Source organism: Spinacia oleracea, chromosome 1 (genome assembly GCF_020520425.1).
Source record: "Spinacia oleracea cultivar Varoflay chromosome 1, BTI_SOV_V1, whole genome shotgun sequence".
Taxonomy (NCBI): Eukaryota; Viridiplantae; Streptophyta; class Magnoliopsida; order Caryophyllales; family Amaranthaceae; genus Spinacia; species Spinacia oleracea.
The window spans coordinates 118,007,390-118,027,439 of NC_079487.1; the positions used below are offsets into that span (position 1 = coordinate 118,007,390).

Below are 20,050 nucleotides of genomic sequence, written 5' to 3' on the forward strand. Positions count from 1 at the left end.
TCTCACTCCACCCCTATTAATCCACCTACCCCCTACTCCATACAAAAAATAATTAAAAATTCAACCCCTACTCTCCCTCAACCCCACATTTTAACCCACATTTCACTAACTACATTAAAATAATACCCCACTATCAACTACTACCTTTTAAATTAAATAAGTCAATTCAAGTCCCTTAAACTCTGTGCCGGTAAAATCGGGTCGAGTATTCCGAGACGGAGGGAGTATATGGAAATGCATAAACGGATCTAATAAAGATATTAGCATCACTCATTCATTCCCTTCAACATATGCTACAAAATCTGGAATAACCCCGATGCACAATGGCTTCCAATGTACTGCTAAAATAAAACAATACCATCACTGCGACTTTCTGAGTACAACCATAACTTAACTGCAGCTTCAGCAGAAATATACAGATTCCTATTCTATTTTCTGCTCATGTAAGACTCACCGCGAAAGCTCTTAACAACATGAATAAGATCGATTGGCGCTCCCTTTTATATACTTCACTTTTAGAGCAAAAATAAGATCGCTTTTTCCAACATGAATCAAATCAAGCACTTGGTGCATGACCACCAGATTTTCACCATGAAGATTAGGATAAGCTGCTGCAAGCCATTGCCTTTCTGCACACATGGTATTATACTTTCCTGTGCCTTTCTCAAAGCTTGAGCTCGTCATTTCATGTGCCCTTCTGAATGTAGATGTAAAGGGTTGACAAACTAAAGACCAACCCAGTATGAACGGCCTTGGCTATTATGAATGGGTGACGGGGAAGGAGAAGCAACACACCACTCATACCAAACCTGTATCCAATTGAAAACTCATCTCAGCGTTGCTCAGTTAAAGCGATGATACGAAAGGAGGAAAGGGAAGGGAAGGGGGGAGGATGGTTTTACCTTTGTAGAGCCCGAACACCGCCAGACATGAACTTCTAAAGGGTTGTCTGGACGGACGCACACTGGCGTCCTCAACGGGAAGAAGATTGGAAACCTAAAAACGAAAGAGGCAGAGCATCATAAAGCAGACCTCAATGATGCACTTGTAAGGTTCAAAAACAGTAATAATATAAACATGGAACTTGTGATACAGGAACAGCTGTTGCATAAGACGAAGGCAGAGGGAAGGGAAACCCTCTCCTTCCTCCTCTCCCCTTCTATCTTGCTTCCAAAACACACTGTAGATGAGGTGCAAATCATGTCTCATATTCCTATGACTTCACACTCGGGATCGGCACATTATAATGTAAAATAAAAATTTGAAGGGAGTACAAAATTTTAATGTAAGGTTCGAGATACCCCCAAATAAAGTGTGAAGTTGATTTTGAACGGAGTAAGATTCAGTCAGTAACTTGACAAGCCCAAATGAGGAAGGGGGTGAAAATGGAAAAAAGCCAATGAAAAGACAAAAATGCAGAGAGTTGATGTCTGAGATTTGAAGTGCAGTTTTTACAGGACAATTCGCAACTATGCGCTGAGTTCATTTTTAAGCAATTTAACCTATAATTTTTATTAAAACTTATACCAGGCAGTCTTCCATATGAAATGGGGTACCACACTAAAACTAACCACATACGGAGTAGCATATCAGCTGAGAGTAACAATTTGGGGGATGAAGGGTCAATGCCTATGCGCGAAAATCGGATAAAATAACTTGAAAGAGATTTACATCACATACCAGCTAAACATATTGGGTGTTGCCATTGTCGGTTCTATACCAAGATGTACATCTTTGTAGAGAATAGCATCAAAGTACCCAGCAAAGCCTGCCAAGCAAGTAATAGACCGAAATTATTAACAAACAAAAAGGAACATAAAGCACTGCCGAATCCTCCATATAAATTTAAATTAATATGTCCCAATGGTAACATCTAAACCTAGTGGTCATCTTCTGAAAATGAGAACTGAAAGACTATAGTTATAACTATAAAAGTTAGATTAGATCAAGACCTCAGCATACAACAAGCTTTAAAGGTTTTTATACTTCGATTTTAGAAATTGAACTACTTTTTTGGATTAAATGTGAGCACATCGTCATTTTCAGTCCTGTGATTAAACTGATTTCATTCACTTGAAAAGAAATTGGCAGTTACATACCAAGTAGTGAACTACTAATACATAGCTAGTATTAGAGCAATCCTAGGTAATTTAACTACAGAGCAATTCAGTCCCTTAATTACAATAATTTCATTCACCTAAAATGTCAAATGGCAGTCAACAGTCTCAAGACATACCATGCACCAATGTCGACCCAGTATCACCAGGTATGTCAAACTTCAGCTTTGTGTAACGTTGATTGTCTTTGCTGGGAGAATTGTCGGGATGGACAAAAGTAAAGACCTGTGAGTGATAAACAAGATGGATCTTGTTACTCGAGGACTGTTAATCTATTGACACAGCTATAAATATCCAAACAACTTCACTACAAAAATCGAAGTCAGGACAGGAACAGTGGAGCTCACAAAAAAGGGTGGGTGAGGGAGGTCAATTTTTTTCTTTATATCTTGGGGGTGGGACTTACTGGCTGACATGGAGCAAGCCTTGCTACTTTGTGTAGTTTTACCACATAAGGTGTTTCCAAGTGCGCAAGATCTTTGTGTACTTTAACCTACAACAGACACGAAGAAAGTCAAATTTTACAATTTGGATGCCAAGGAAATTAACAAAGTCAGATAAGGATGCCAAGGTACATACATCATTATATAATTTGGTGCTTGTAATGGGTTGGAAAAAGCTCGTGTACCTGAGAGAATAAGAAATGTAATCAACAAAATAGAAAGCCCCCTTTGCGGCATCTAAATTTGAGCAGCAGCTGGTTAATGACATTCAATACTATTTTAAATCATTAGGCAAAAATCTAGTGAGCCAAATTTGTCTTGCGAACAGATACATTATACATACGATGATGGGATAGAGATGCCATCTGGTTTCAGAAATCTTTGAGCCCCATCTAGACACTCGGGAGAAAGTTCATTATCACCAAAAGAACCCAACAGCTCACTAACCTAAAATCAATGTAATAAAGCAGAGTAAATAACAAGATATAGAATCTAAACACAAGAAAACATCAGTCAGAAAGTTACCAAAATGTCAGCTTTCTCAGGGGCATCCCAATGACGCATGTCACTAGATACTATGGTAACAATATTTTCCCATCTTTCGAGTTTAACCAGGCTCTGGAGTCAAAAAAACGTTTATCATTCACAGCATCAGCGCTATTGCAGGAAAAAAATGTTATTAACTTTATATTTTAAAGCAAATCCAGTGTAAGAGAATGGATGAAGAAAATATCCTAACACAATAATAAAGGTCCTACAGGTTACAGCCACTCTCTTTGGCGGATATGTTTAAAATACTTGTGAAATATGTCTCCAATTGCTAAAGAAAAACTATGACATAACATTTGCCACAGCTGAGAAAGACTACTACAGTAAATGAAACACTAAAAAGTAAAAACATTGAAAGATAGTAGAGAGACGTGTGACAATCATGCTGGGAATCGGCAAGCAAATAAGTGAAGCACCATACACAACAGATGAACAAGAGATTAGTTACAGCACACGACCACATAACCTCGCATAAGTTCCATCAAAGAAGTTAACAGAATCAGAACTTTTTCTAACCCAAAAGGCCAACTCGAAATTCACATTAAAATCATGTGACTAGCATGAGAATAAGTCTTTTTTCGATGTTGAACGATTTGAAATTCTCCCTAGGAAATAAAAGCAAAGTACATCAGAAATATGCAGATTGACATAGAATATAACCATCTCATAAATTGTAACATGTGAAATGGTATCATTGTATAACATGATGACATACCCAATTTCAGTTATTTAACTCCATTATATCGACTTTTTAAAATATAGGTGAAATTGTTAAATGGTTGCTCCAAATTAACATTTCATAAAATGAAGAATATTCTTAAAAGAGTATAGGTAAAGTACTGTGTAAAAGATAGTTAAAATATTGGATGAGTATATACAACTTACATGAAGAGTAATTACGGCATTGGGATTTTTCTCCACAGCAAAAACTTTTAATTTTCTGCCTGTTTCTTTAGCTGCCTGTGTAACAAAGATAAGAAAGAAAAAATGAAGTGATTTGAGTAACCAAAGAACATAACTGATAAGAAAATTAAAATCTACACCTAATAAAACTTTATCCAAGCATAGTATGCACACAATACAAAAATCACAGTACATTGACTCAGGAAGCTAATGCTCCATTGACACCTATTAAATATGTTATCGGAATTAGCAAGGAATTATTTTAAACATGTCATAGATGACTAAATAAGTAACTTTTGATTAGTTAGGACGTAAGATTTTATAAGAAAGGTAAATGTAGCAAATTGTAATGCATTGGGTATAGCCCGTAGAGGGGAAGGGACATTAGGAAGTGTCATAATAATGCTGTTATGGATAGCTGGAGCAACAAGAAGAGGGTAGTTAGTTAGTCTATAAAAAGATAAAGGGTGTTGAATGACTGTTGATTATACTGTTATTTCCATTTACTCTCTCTGGGATCTCTACCTTAGTTGCATTCCACCGTTGATTTAATTGCATCAACTAATTCTACTACAATCGGTTCGGATTTAATTTTGCTTACTTAAATCAGTGATTAAACGATATGCAGCTCCAATCTATTACACAAATGTTAGTAGAAACTAGCAGAACATGTGTCACCACATTACCAGGGTGCACTCTTGGAGTAAATCAGCCCAGGTTCAGGATAAAACCTCCATCCTAAATCCCTAATCGACTGGTAAGTTGTGTAGTTAGTGTGTTCCCTTAGGCTATCTTCCTTTCTCTTTCAAATATCAATGATATTATCCTCAACCTGTGCCTACACTTATAAGGAAATGCACTGACAAACTTGACGCACTATGTTCATTCTAGCTGATAGACATTAGCTAATATGCCATAAAATTCATGATCTTCCTTGAGTAATAACTGACTCATACTGAGAATGCAGGTTTGTTCTTCTTGCCTTCATTTGGCAGAACTTGGCTTATTCTTGCTTTACTTATTTTACTTGAACGTATTTCAGTTGTAAAAAAGTGAGTTTCTTTCGTTGGACAGCTTTTATTGAATTATAAACTCAAGTTTGAGTCCTAGTTTTTTTTAGTGAACTGAACTCATTTCTGTTGGAACTGAAGTTGTTTCAGCTGAAGTGAATCTTGCTAAAGTAAGTTAACAAGTTGAAAAGAACTGACCCCTTGAACAATCAGAACATAAATAAAAACACCCAAGTATGTCACTAAAACATCATCCGCACAAATACATATCTAGACCAACCTCTAAAGATGCTCTTACAAGAGGCCCCCGTCCAGCTCCAACGACCATCAAGACCTGCCAACAAGATAACAGTCAACATTGACCCTGTCCAACCACTTGCATGGCATAAAATACACTTAAAATAACAGGCATGACCTCTCGATTATTGCACTTCAATCGCATTTAATTCAAAATTGCTGGCAGAAAGCATAGACTTATTTTTTTATATTATAAAAATCTCACACAAAAGGAGAAGGTAAAGTAGTCTATGTCATTGAAACATGACAACTTACAGAGGTTACGCTAGATGCCTTTTCATCAGGAATCCTGTCCAGCAAAGCCTTACTGACCGCCCTTTGATACTGCCCAAAAAGTCATCAAGCACATAAGGAAAAAATTACTCCCGAGTCTCCATAGAGATTCAAATACTGAGATATAAACAAATAGAAGGCATGAAACGTGAATATTACTTTTGAATCATGAAAATAGTTTCATGTTTCACAGTTTGCTTCCTGGGTCAGGAAGCAAACCTTTGGGTTAAATGGATGATTCTTAAAGTCAATACCAGAAAATCGGAGTTGAATCGGAAAACCTATCCCAAAAACTTTGCTCTCCTCCTCATCTCGACCATTTTTTCTCCGATACTCATCCTACCCCCCCCCCATAACAGCCTCTCTCCGCTCTGAGTGTTCTGCCACAGAAGCCTCTCCTTCCGGTTCTCTCCTTCATCGTGAGCACTTACACTCTACCTTTTCTCCATCTCCTCTTTCGCAACCCACCTTTCATCTCTCTCCTATTTCCTCACTCCTCCATGAATGCTCTCTCTTCTTCCAGCCCCCTCCACCATTTCCTTTCTTCATCCTCCCCCTCCACTGTACTGCACAAATAAGAAGGTGCACCCGGTTGTATGTAGTTCTACATGCAACGTTAAAAGCATATTTTTTTTAGGGTTTAAAAGCACATTTTACCGACTTAAAAGCACACTTAAATTATTTAAAAAGCACATTAAATCCGATTTCAAAACACATCCTTATATATATCTTCCGTTTCTTTTATTTGTAATACTTTTTTTTCATCCGTAACTATGTACTTTAAAACTGTAAAAAGTGCTTTTAATTTGTAAATATGTGCTTTTCGAGGTTTTAACAGTATAAAACGAACTGGTTGCATGTAGTTGTACATGCAACCGGGTGTACCTCCTTTTCTCTTGTTCCCCACTACTAAAGAGATATCATAATCCTTATCCCCCCCCCCCCACCGCACATTGCCTTTCTGCAAATCTGATCATCAACAATTGGAAAGAACATGTCTTTTGTTGGTCAGTTTGCCCACCAAAGTTCCAAATCTAGGATTTGTGGTGAAAACCAATTAATGATATAGGTAGAAGAGTATAAAATTTGTTGCACCTTTTCTTGAGTCGCGGTGCTTGACAGGTGCTTGACATGCAATGTACACTGGTGGCAATGGTGGAAGGGAGCAAGTGGATTCAAGTAAGGAAGTGCATGGTAGGTAGGTAGGGGAAGCTGCACCTGGGGAAGGAGAAGACGCAATAGCAACAGTGGTGATGGCCGTGGTTTTTGGTGATGTGAAAGCTATCGTTTTCATCCCTGATAAAGTTTGGGAGAGACACATCTGACCATGTCCTAATTGTTAGAGAAACAAATTGCCAAGGCTTACTACGAGTGGGTCTCACTGCCATCAATTTTCTTAATTCTGTAAAGCTGTCATCCCATATTGAAATGGGCAATTTCAAAACCCAAACCCATTCCAACCTGAAACTCAACCAAACAAGCCTAAATTCCCTTGAAAAACTAATATTGACAACCCCTGATAAGTTGAAGTATAATTGTTTCGAAAATCTAGTGAGCCAAAGGGTCACAAATAACACATTAGCTAATAACACAGGAAATGAATTTGGCAAACTAGATACTTCTCAAACACTGTATACAGAAACTTTTTCCCAATTTATACATCTAAAAAAACAGAATCATCAAGTGAAGCAGTTATTACTTGGTGAGTTGTCAACTTGTCATCAAGCAAATACAGGTTATATTATTGGACAACTTCAAGACAGCAAAAAACATATCAATATTTACAGAAATTTATACATACGGATTATAGACTAAAATGTAAAGTACAATAACAGAAGTAGGACATGAAGAAGTCGTACCTGAAGGTACTTTGCAGTATCCTTCTCAAATGTCTCGTACGTTTGGGCCTCCAAGTTATCCATGAGAGGCTGCAAACAACGAAGTATGTAATTTATCCATTCACAGCAAAGACCAGAAACAAGCAATAATTGTTCTACCTAATCATACGATAACCAACTAAAATGCAATGTGGAATACACAGAAGTTACCTGCAAGGGACTCTGCAAAAAGTCTCTATAACTAAGCTGCAATAATAAAGGTGAAGAACTGATAAGTGCTCTTAAACCTTAAAAATCATTAGAACTAGCATTCGGATAGAATTAAACTGAGGCACTACCTCGTAGAGCTCCTGTTCGGGGAGCGGATCCATCTTTTGGTAAAGATAACCAATATAGTACAAGTATGTTCTCAGAGGATGCCCTAAGTCACCTAAGAAAAAGCTTTCAAAAGTCAAGACAACAAAATATCAATTCAAGGAAACAAAAACTAGAAGTGAAACTAATTTTTTTTCAATGTTCACCCAAAGCATTGATTGTGCGGCACACCTTGGAGGAACCATACAAAAATGAACCAGAAAAAATAAGTCTTGCAAAACAACTTTCCACACAAAAACCATTGATAAGAAAATAAGGTAACTGGCTCATCAGAAACATAAACAATATGATTATAAGTGAACCTGAAAGGCTAAAACAACGGTCGTTATGCTAATGATGTGAGTCATGTGACAAACCACAACCCAGCAATAAATATGCCATACCTGTACTACTGATTCTGACAGATCAAAAGTTTCTTAACCCCCATATAATAAAAATGCTAAGAAACTCTTAATTATGAGAAGATAAAATTGTTCACAGTTGTTGATTTCAAAATGATCCTCCCTCCCGCCATCAGAAAACCAAAAAAAAAAAAAACAAATTGATTATTTAACACCCCAGAAGATTAATGATACGTGTCAACAAGATGACAATTTCTGCAATTATGACCATTATTTTGTTTTGTTCTGTGTTATGTGATCAGTAAATGCTTAACTTACTGTTAACATCATTAGAAGCATTACTGTTAGCTGATTCCAATGCGCTTACAGGAACAGAGTGTGCCAATCCTCCAGAAATGACTACCTGGTCAAAAGTTTCAAATGCAGACAGAACTCGGTAAAAACGACCACGGGAAGAGAATATCATAATTTGAATTGAAGGGTATTTTACCAGATATCAGTCAAATGAACTAAAAGGTTCCCTAGACAGGCAGAAAAATGTAGTTGGTAGAGTACATGTTTATTATTTCAAGGTCATAATAATATAAAAAACTAAGGCCTTTACCATAGATATTTCAGTATACTATAATACTGAATAACAAGAGTGGGCGTACACATAAGAATTCCTAATAGTTGGTGGAAGCTTGTGGAACACTAACACAAGAACATACCATTGAACATTAACTTAGATAATTACCTGTACTGAATGGTTAAAGAACTGAGTGAGTAGCTTCTGATGACGCTTTGATAAGCAAGGGTGTCCACGAGCATTTGAAAGAAAAGACTGACAACAAACAAACATGACAGTGAAAATGCAAATAATACACAGGCAAGACAATTAAGAAGACATACAATCAACTTACATTGGTATGAATAATTGCTGCTCGCACCGGTTCTCCAATCCAGCGACCCAAAGAATTTGTAGAAGGAAGAGAGCCCCTAGTGTTAAGAAAGAAAACAAATCTTACCAATTATAAGTGCATCAAATCAATTAGGACACTCAGTAAAAATGCAGATATTCATCTGTAACTTACAGAACATCGAGTGCAACTGAAAGTTGGCTGTTATGCTCACAGAGAAGACGGAATGAATTCCATGTCTCCCAAGAATCAATTGGATCTCCACCCTGTAGGAGAGCAAGACGAGAGGGTCTGAGTGAAAAGTTCTACAATTGTATCAGTAAGAACTAAGTTTTGCCAGAAGATTCAAAGGAGATTTTGCAGAAGAATCAAAATATTCTTTCAATCTTTCACTGGAAATTCAAGTTTCATAGTTTTCAGAAACAGCTCAGTCAAGTAAAAAAAACTAATTTCTCAACCTTATTAATTTCAATTTCTTTTACTCCAAATTTTTTCTTTGCCTTCAATAGGCACTACACAACAAACACTGAAGGTTTTAGAAACACAACATGCAAACAAAAAAACAGCAAATGTATGCAAAACATCACTTACGTCATAAGGTTTGAAGCCTTCACATGAAGTTCACAACATTTTGTAGCTGCGGCATTACCAATTACATAAAATCTAAACTCCACCTTTGTTTAGTGAGAGACTCAATTGTAAACCAGAAAATCGGTTCCTACCACAACCTCTTTTGGCATTTTGCAGACAGCATATCATAACAGGAGATTTGACCGGTATTTAAAGATAACAGATTCTCGTTACCCTAAAATATCAATTTCAAAACTAACTTCACACTTCTGTGATGGGAGAAGAAAAAAACTTCAAATTTCCTTTATTTTCTACCCTCCTTTCAATGTTTTAAGGTAAAAAAATGATATTCTGAGGGGTAACAGAATAGTTTATCCCAAGTACATTTTCCTCCATTTCTATGATATCCCAAGTACATTTCTGTGATATCCTCCAAGTACATTTCTACCCTCCATTTCTGTGATATCCCGAGTACATTTTCTTTTCAATGTTGTAAGGTAAATAATTGATATTCTGAGGGATAACAGAATATTTTATCATCTGAAATAGAGGTGTTCGTTATTAAATACCTCCTATAGAAAAGAGTATATTGAACCCAATCTTCTCTTACTGTCAAACAATAATATAAAATAAACATCAGATGGTAGGCTGACTAGGCATATCTACAATTTTACCTCCATCAACTCTCTATTAAACAACCTTCTTCAGATATAGTATGTATGACATCACTTACCAATGATGGATCATCCAAATCATCATCCTCACGCTTTCTTAAAGGTATCCTGAGCCACAACTGTAGTAAAAAGGTAATTAGAAAGTCGAACATATGATACAATCATATAAATGATATTTAGCAACAGAAACAGCTTCAAAAAGTCACCTGCATGTTGTTTGAGCTTTGCAGAATTTGATTCACACACCTCGAATAGTTGGCACATGACTGACCCTTAGGGACTGGAAGAAGGCATGCCTGTTATATGTATGAAAATTCAACACCAAAATTTTTCTTTTTGTAAAGGAAATAAACACAATAATATGAAGAGTGATTCAAATTAACAAACATTATTACATAGACCAGGCCTGTTTATAAAGCAAAAAGGATTTGATTTATGAAGGGAAAGGCTAGACCATTGTAAGGAGCTTCTTGACCGAGGAAAGGCACGCATAAAAGAAGCAACATACAAGCAGAGAACAAGGAAAAATGAAATGTAAAATATTTTCCAGTCTAGCTAAAACACAAAGTCAAACAAATGTTTTTAACTTCAGTATTCATGATCTGAATATCATACAGGACGCCAAAAGTCAAGGTATTGTGCTCCAGGGATTCAACCCATTTCATCCTATCGACAACAGCACAAGAGAAAACACCATAAACAACTTTATGCTTTCATAGTTGAAACTCCTGAATGTCCTGAAATTTCTCTAAACTGGGGAAAAGATAAATTCTTCGAAGCCAAGTGTCACCATTTTCTTCATTATCACATCTCAGTACAGCTATTAAAATAATTAAAACAGAAATTGCTATGTAGCTTTGCCGATCATGATAGAATTAAGGCCCTGTTTGGTTAAACTTCAACTTATTTTGACTTATTTCAGAAAAAGACAAGTACAGACAAAAGGTTCTTTTCCAGACAAGATAAGTTTTTCTCATACAATTTCACACACAAATAAGACAATTTCAGATAGAATAAGTTTCTTCCAGAGAAAAAGCGTCACCATTTTCCTCATTATCACATCTCAATACTGCTAGTAAATTTCTTTAGAAAGTTGCTATGCAGCTTCGCCAATCACGATAGGATTAAGGACCTGTTTGTTTAAACTTACTTCAACTTATTTGACTTATTTCAGAAAAGATAAGTTCAGACAATTAAGTTTTTTTTATTTTTTCCAAATAAGACAAGTTTTTCTCCTACAATTTCACACACAAATAAGACAATTTCAGATGAAATAAGTTTCTTCCCGACAAAATAAGTTCAGATAACTAGATAAATAAATAAAAGATAAGTTCAAACAAAATAAGTTTGAACCAAAGAGAGTCTGAAGGAGGGTTATCGCGGACTGCACATGCAGGTTAAGCACAATAATACACACACATGAGACAGAAGATATCAAGGTCAAACTCAGCCATCTGTTGAGGGAGACAATCACAAACCTGTAGCGAGAGATGGGAAGCCCAAGCTACTTCTTGCTTCAGACAGATCTCAGAATCTCTCCTTAGAATTTCATCATCAGAATCCAAGTCAATCCAAGAGCTGAGCTTGCCTATCATAAAGAATAGAATTAATCACATATGCTATTTTAGCAGATCACAACACAATTAACCACATTGGCTTAAACACAGAAGTGAATCACCATCTTGTTAAAAATGAAATGCAACATTCTTTAGACCAAAAAGAACTGAGCTTATAGATCACAATTCAACGAGAAAATCAGAAATCTCCACAGAATAAAATGAAGAAGTTACATGATCCATAACCAGATTTTCTACTACCTCCATCTACAGATAATAGTCACATTGTCCACAAAACTTTACCCCACTCCCTATAGAGAGGATCTCGAACCAGACATGGTAAGTGAATCAATGCAAACAATGCAACCCCTGCAACAACTTTAATACACTAGACCCTTGATCCCAAGTTAACAATCTCCAATAAAAAATCACTACGTCCCATGATTCTTAGTTTAAGAATATAATGTGATTTCACTTCCAAGTTGGTAGGTCTATCCTCACCCTCTGTCTTTCGCTTCAACCTATTGAGGTACAACCAGATATTCACTCATATTCTACTGCTATTCAGGAAAGCCATTGTGTTTTTCCTACCATCCCAACATAGCATATGTAACCATTACTTTCAAATGGAAGTATCAATTGAGCTGCATGACCTAATCAAATGATAAATTAAAGTCATTTAGACTAGACCCTTCCCCATTTAAGGATGTTTCAACACTGTCCTAAATGCTTATTTTTACTCTAAGCAATTAATGTACAACTCGGCTAAAATAGCTATATTTATTCAAATTCACTTTCTTGACGCTATTTTTAACTCATTCTATTCCCAAAAGTTTGGTGTCTGCTTCATGAAGCACGAATTTATCTCTCGAGCTCATCCACAATGATCATCTTCTCTTTTTGCTTCTATCTAGTGCTACATGCTCTTCAAATTCACTTTCATCTTGTTCTTAACCCCCTTATCCAAGTCATCTATTTTCAATAATGTGAACAGTGATGAGCATCTCCTTTGTATGCTCTTGCAATTCTATTATCTTCATGTCATTCTTCCTCCTGATATAGAGTTTCATTATCTACAATAATGCCTTCCCAACCTCTATTCACTGAATCCTCCGCAAACAATCCTGATCGGCTGGAATAAGATATCAAAATAAAGCTCACAAAGTCGAGATGACAAATGTTGCAGACATAGATTCATATCATAGCCAAAAAAAACATGGAAAATCTGAATGTACATTCCTACCTTTCTTCAAAATTGCAATAAAGACAAAAGAGAGTAGCTCAAGGTGAAAACCCAAGTATATATGTAGACATAAAGAAAGATCCTTAAACAAAATGCCTAAGTTTCTCCACATACAGCTTTTCTAGTGATTGAAGAGAAATCTAAATTTAAGAGAAAAGAACAAAGTCAAAAGGAATTAATGTGAACGAGAAAGAGAAAACATTTTCAAGGAAAAGACCAATACCAACAACATGACTACTCCACTGAGCAGGGCTTAAAACCAAGTCCGACCCAGCCACTGGCAGGGCACCAGATCTCAGATCGTTAATACTTTCCAAGCTTGGCCGATATGCAGGATCAACCTACACAAACAAATAGAGGATTACTTCTCGAACTTAATAAGCAAGAACACAGAATACCAAAGGAAAAAGAAAATAGATGTAAACCACCACCACCAAAAAAAACAGCCTACCACAACTAACCAAGAGAGGTAAAAGGAAAGCCCATTGAAAACAGATGCGCTTTTGTGTTTCAATAAAAGCAACCAAACATACTTTTTAGTCTCTGGCCTAATATTTGTGCAATTGTTTATAAATTTTCAGATAAGTTAAAGCATCAAGAGAATTTCAATACCAAAGAACTAACCATAAATACATGCAACCCACAATTTCAAGAATATTTCATCTGGAAGTTAAATGAATTCAAACACAGCGAGAAGTGAGATTGTTAAAGATTGTAAAAAGAAGATGGAAGTTCACTTTCCACGAAACAAGGACTTATCAGCACAATCAAAGCATAATCCGGTTACATGAGTTACCGTGTAATTAAACAAGGACTTTCCTTTGAGGAAGCTAATGCTAAAAATAATTAATATTATGTGTTTCCCCTAATCCCTTAGAGATATGAGTACTTGAGCAGATGAAATCAAGTAACAAAGCTCATGAGACATTTAAAAGAAAAACTAATAACAGAAATATGTGCTGAATGTGCACCGTTATTTTTCCAAGGTTCAGAACTCGATTGAATTTTCAAAAAAAAAAAAAAAAATTATTGATGTTGTTGATAGGCCGAAAGTGAAGTTATGCTTATACCAACTACACTATATTGGCTATATCATCTTAATACTATCGGTGAGCTTACTGACCAGCCACACATGAAAAAAACCATTCAGCTGACATGCGACTGGCTAATTTGCCACCATATAACTACATGCTTCCATAAGAAAAAAATTTGTCAAACTTCATTTACTTATACTTAAGAGTCAAAATAGAAGTCATACATCCATTTATGTGTTTGTCCCAATGCTTCAAACAATTAAGTGGATGAGATCAAGCGATGAAGCAGATGAGACCATATTTACAAATGAACATATTCCAACATTTAAAGCTCGATTGATTTTTCAAAAGGAAAAAAAAGTATATTAATGTTGATGATAAGCAAAAGTGAAGCTTCGCTTATACCAGCTTCACTATATTGGCTATGTCACCTCAATGCTATCGGTAAACTCACTGACCAACCACACATGAAAACAACTATTCAGCTGATATGTGACTGGCTAATTAGCCACCAGATCCAATAACTATATGCTTTCATAAGAAAATATATATTCAGAGAGACTTTATTTACTTGTACTAAGAGTCCAGCAATAGAAAGTCATACACCAATACATGCTTTGTCCCAATGCTTCAAACAATGAAGTAGATGAAATCAAGTGATAGAGCTCATGAGAATTTAAGACATATTTACAAGAGAAACAATGAAGCAGCATTAGTTTTCAATGTTTAGAACACAATTGGTTTTACCAAAGAAAAAACAGAATGTTAATGTTGATGATAGGCAGAAAGTGAAGTTTCACTTATACAAACTTCACTATATTGGCCATATCATCTTGATGCTATCGGTGAGCTTACTGACCAACCACACATGAAAACAACCATTCAGCTGATACGTGACTGGCTAATTAGCCACCAAATCGAAGAATAACTATATGCTTCCATAAGAAAGAAATAGTCAGACTTCATTGACTGATATTCATGTGTTTATTCGGTTATTTCCTAGTGCTTCAAACAACTAAGCAGATGAAATCTACTGATAGAGCCATGAGACATTTACAAGAGAAATAAATGGCACAAACTCATGCAGTGTTATTTTACAAGATTTAAAACTCAATTAATTTAACTAAAGACAAAAAGAATACAAATGTTGATGATAGACAGAAAGTGAAGCTTCGCTTACACCAACTTCACTGTAATTGTTATATCATCTTGATGCTATTGGTGAGCTTACTGACCAACCACACATGTCTACAACCATTCAGCTTGATATGTGACTGGCTAATTAGTCACCACGTCTAAGAATAACTATATGAAAGAAAATAATCAGACCTCATTGACTTTGACTTCATTCATGTGTTTATTCAGTTATTACCTAGTGCTGAAATCTAGTGATAAAGGTCATGAGATATTTACAAGACCAACTAATGGCACAAACATATGCAGCGTTACTTTTCAAGATTTAAAACTCAATTGATTGTTTGAAAGAAAAAAAGAATACAAATGTTGATGATAGACAGAGAGTGAAGCTTTTCTTATACCAACTTCACTATATTTGACATATCATCTTAATGCTATCGGTGAGCTTACTGACCAACCACACATGAAATCAACCATTCAGCTGATATGTAACTGGCTAATTAGTCACCAGATCCAAGAAAGACAATATGCTTTCATAAGAAAGAAAATAGTCAGACTTGATTTACTTGTACCGTCAATAAAACTAAGACAAGCAACAATACCCTATAAGATAAAGGATAGAAAACCTATAAGAAGTGAAGACCTTAATAACCTTAAAACAACAGATTGGAATCCACTTATTGAACTTTATTCCACTTAAGTTACTAGATCCTTTTTTCATCAACTGCAGCAGAATCAGAATGCATTCTCTAACTTCCGGTATAGACCAACCAAAAAAGATACCTCCTTGTTTTTTTGTTGCAACACTTTAAAATATAGGCCGTACCAACTTGACATATTGGCTATAGTATTGCTCTAATAGTTAACATTAGAAAAGTTGATATTTTGAAAATATTCATTGAGACTAGCCCTACAACATTTTAAATAATAACATTAAACATTTGCTTTACATATTAGTAAATAAAATTGGTCGAAGTTAAGATATATGGTGTAAACGTCAATGTGTTGCAACTAAAAATAAAGTGAACAAAATTGATAGTGTTAGTTCATATTTTTCTTTTAAAAGGGTAGCAATCTTACAACACCTGCACGAACTTCTATTACCAGGATTTTATCTTTGGAAATAGAAATAATAACAATAAGAAGAAGAAAAAGAAAGATATACTAGCATCCAATCCGTATTGTCATATACTCTTATTACACATCAATTACGAGAACACCTATACAGCCTGATGATCATAAGCAAAAACTACTATTAGAATTACTCTAAACATTTTGCAGATCTAAATGTACCCAGCAAAACTATCATATGTGCATGAAATGGGGAAAGAACATTTCAAGGTATTGTACAACCACCGTAAGCAATGATCACTAAATATCTGCTTCTGGTTTCAGTACAAGTAAAATGTAGTTGATGGCTACTACCAGAAAGAATGTAGTTTATGGCATTCGAACAAGTGAGGGTAAAATCCATTTGGTTGACCATAATAAATTGCTGACTATGTACACATCCATATGTGGCCCTATTTGGTCACTGCAAAAATCTCCTACCACTTTTTTCTACCTACTTTTACGCCTTTGTCTGAACAGAAACCACTACTAATTATTACCTAACGGCTAAAACTCTCATAACCCTTCAAAGGCAGAAACAATCTCAGTAACGTTGAACGAGCTGAAAAGGGGTTGCATAATGTTTAGGGACGATTTATCTTGAATCTACAAAGACTTCTGGAGCAGGGTAGATGAGCTAATAAAAAAATGTTATTATCTTGACATTATTTTCAAAACTTCTCAACAACTGCAAAATGCCATTTAAAGCAAAGCTCTGATGAGGGAACACACTAAAATGGATGCTTGACATTTCCTTCCTTCTCGGAAAGGGGCACCAAACTGAGTCACTCCTCCATCTTCGCACTTCGGACTTTAAACAAAATATATACTTGGTACGATTCAAGCATCCCATAAAATCGGGTAATTTGTTAACAACAGTACCCAAAGTTGGTTCAAGTACAAAGTCGTGTTTTCTATAATTTTGCAGAACTTGAAGAACAACGCCAATAGCAGCTAAACCCCACCCACTTTAAACACCAACAGCAAATTAACAAAAAAAACCCTCAATTTTAACAAAAACCAAGGCTTCAATTCCAATGTATAACAAAATATAGCTAAATGACAGCACAACAAAGTGAATAAAAGCTCAAATTGATGCTCAAAAGTACGAAACTTTCACTGCCATTAATCAAATCAATTTAGGTGACTGACTGACTAAACACATATGAAAGTAAAATGTGAACAGCTAATTTAGTCACCAGACCAACAACAATTCAAATTAAAGATCACTCGTGAATTAAGCTAATGAAATTAAGAGGTAAAAAAGGAGTAATTTAGTACGAACCAAAGTAGCAAGAACGAAGTCGAATCCACCCTTAATGTTAAACTCGAGAAGTTGAGGCATGTCATTGCTGAAGTCTGTTTCGACGCCGCAATAGCGGGATTCTTTGTCGCCATTTCTTTCACCTAGCGGCATTTCTTCCTTCAATTGAATGAGGAAGAGAGAGAAAGGGGGAAATGGATGATGATTTAGGGTTTTGGGAGGGGTTAGGGTTTTAAATTATGCGGAGATGGGAATTTTATGACTTTAGGGTTTTGGAGTTGGGCACGTGCGTTATTAGGGATGTCAGTGGGGCGGGTTTCGCAGGAGACCCGCCCCGCATCCGCCCCAAGTAGGCGGGGATGGAGGTAGGTTTGGTGGGTGATGGGGCGGGGATGGGTAAAAAAATCGTACCCGCCATGGGTGATGGGGCGGGTGTGGATTTTGTGTTGAACCCGCCCCATCCCCGCCCACCCCGCCCCATCCCCGCCCCGCCCCATCCCCACTCGCCCCGCTTCATACCCGCCGTGGGTGATGGGTTGAGTTTGGATTTATTTGCATGTTTAAGTGATAATATGAATTTAGGTGAGATTTTTTTTGTTATGACGGATTTTTTTTCAATTATATATGTTACTTTAGTCATACGGTATTTTTTTCGAAGGTTAACTTTCATTACTCCGTATATATGGAAAATGTTTGATAAATAAGAAAATTTTGGCGGGTATTGGCGCGGGTATGAGGCGGGGATAAGACGGGTATAGATACCCAGTTGGGTGGTGGGGCGGGGATGGATTTTAGTTTATACCCGTTGGGGCGGGGATGGGGATGAATTTTGTACCCGCCATGGGTGATGGGGCGGGGATGGGGATGAAAATTTTAGGTGGGGATGGGGATGGAGGGACCTACATCCGCATCCGCCCCGCCCCATTGACATCCCTATGCGTTATGTTTCAAACTTCATAGTCTTTCGCTTGGGTATTGGGGTGAGGGAACATACGAGCAGTTGAGTTGTTTTTTCGATTCAAATGAGGATAGACTCCAAAAATAAAACAAAAGCTAGCAAAATAAAGAAAGGCAAAAACAACAACCAAAAAAAAAGTTTATGAAGGGGCTAGACGTGGTAAAGTCACGTTTTTAGAGTCCTCTAAGATACGACTAAGTTCTAATGGTACACTATCTAAAATGATGAGACGATTAAGTTGAGAGACGACGTGATTAGCAAGTCACTCCGCCGTCCGATTTCCTTCACGATACACATGGACTACCTTCACAACTTCACTGCCCAACTTGATTCACCTAGCATAGTACATCAATAATTAATGTCATGAGAGCACTCACCCCTGCTGCTTCTTTACTGCTTAGTAATTGCATACACAAGCTAGACTATCTAGTTGGACTTCTAGATGACTAATTTGCAGATCCCATGCCAGCTCCAGACCTCTAGTTACTAGCCTTTACTTCAGCACAAAACGCATTACAATGCCCAAAATTAGAAGATAAAGTCGAGACCATAATCCAGGCCAGCATGATCATGAATGATCGCTCCATCTCCTGCAGGTCCAGGAGAACCTTTTGCAGCCCCATCACAGTTCAATACATACCAACCATTTGGAGGACCCCATGCCAAGAAATAAATTCGTGCACTTTAGATGTCATAGCACTTTGCAGCTCCAATTTAATACCATCAGAGCTTCTTCGTATCTCATCGGACCTCACTTGAATGAAGGCTCCTATCACTACAAGAAATTGATTAATTACCAACCGCTAAAATTGGTTGGTAAAACGCGAAAAACGGTTGGTAAAAGATTTTGCGACCGTTCAGTTTTCACCTGGACGGTAATTTAGGAAACTCCGACTGGAAGGCGGTCGCTAAAATTTACCGACAGGATTAGCGACCGCGAAAAACAGTCACTAAATTAGTGACCGCCTAGCAGTCGCTAATTTAGTGACCGCTAAGGCAGTCGCTAATTTAGCGACCGCTTTGACGGTCACTAAATTAGCGACTGCTTTGGCGGTCACTAATTTAGTGACTGCCTAGGTCGACACTAAATTAGTGACTGCCTTGGTGGCGGTCACTAAATTAGTGACTGCCTTGGTGGCGGTCACTAAATTAGTGACTGCCCAAGCGGTCACTAAATTAGTGACTGCTTTGGTGGCGGTCACTAATTTAGTGACTGCCTAGGCGGACACTAAATTAGTGACTGCCTTGGTGGCGGTCACTAAATTAGTGACTGCTTTAGTAGCGGTCACTAAATTTGTGACTGCCTTTGCGGTCGGTAATTATGCAAATATCATTTGCAGCCAATTTTGTAAAATTGCATATATACCTGTATTATATGCCTGTATAAATATTATATATGTACCTGTAAATATTATATATGCCTGTATATATACGAATTTATATAAATTCTGTAAAATCG

At 36.7% G+C, this 20,050-nt stretch overlaps 1 protein-coding gene across 1 annotated transcript; it reads right to left on the reverse strand.

Annotated features, from left to right (window-relative positions):
* Positions 1-249: 249 nt before the first annotated feature.
* On the reverse strand, positions 250-17,869 carry LOC110783941 (protein arginine N-methyltransferase 1.5). Its single transcript, XM_021988330.2, has 23 exons — positions 17,655-17,869; positions 13,312-13,429; positions 11,768-11,877; positions 10,496-10,585; positions 10,349-10,408; positions 9,220-9,311; positions 9,049-9,124; positions 8,883-8,969; positions 8,465-8,549; positions 7,769-7,860; positions 7,641-7,676; positions 7,452-7,520; positions 5,575-5,643; positions 5,303-5,356; positions 3,995-4,069; positions 3,086-3,178; positions 2,904-3,007; positions 2,697-2,745; positions 2,524-2,610; positions 2,237-2,342; positions 1,681-1,768; positions 903-996; positions 250-809 (listed from the first exon to the last, which is right to left on the reverse strand). The coding sequence occupies exons 1-23, from the start codon at positions 17,784-17,786 to the stop codon at positions 726-728; spliced, it is 1,950 nt and encodes a 649-aa protein (XP_021844022.1). The 5' UTR covers positions 17,787-17,869; the 3' UTR covers positions 250-725.
* Positions 17,870-20,050: the final 2,181 nt, after the last annotated feature.

Coding starts and splice junctions, on each gene's coding strand:
- LOC110783941 (XM_021988330.2), bottom strand. CDS start 17,786: ATGCCGCTAGGTGAAAGAAATGGCGACAAAGAATCCCGCTATTGCGGC. Junction 10,586..11,767: donor CTTCCCATCTCTCGCTACAG/GTTTGTGATTGT, acceptor TACATATAACAG/GCATGCCTTCTTCCAGTCCC. Junction 9,312..10,348: donor ATTTGGATGATCCATCATTG/GTAAGTGATGTC, acceptor GCTCTCCTACAG/GGTGGAGATCCAATTGATTC.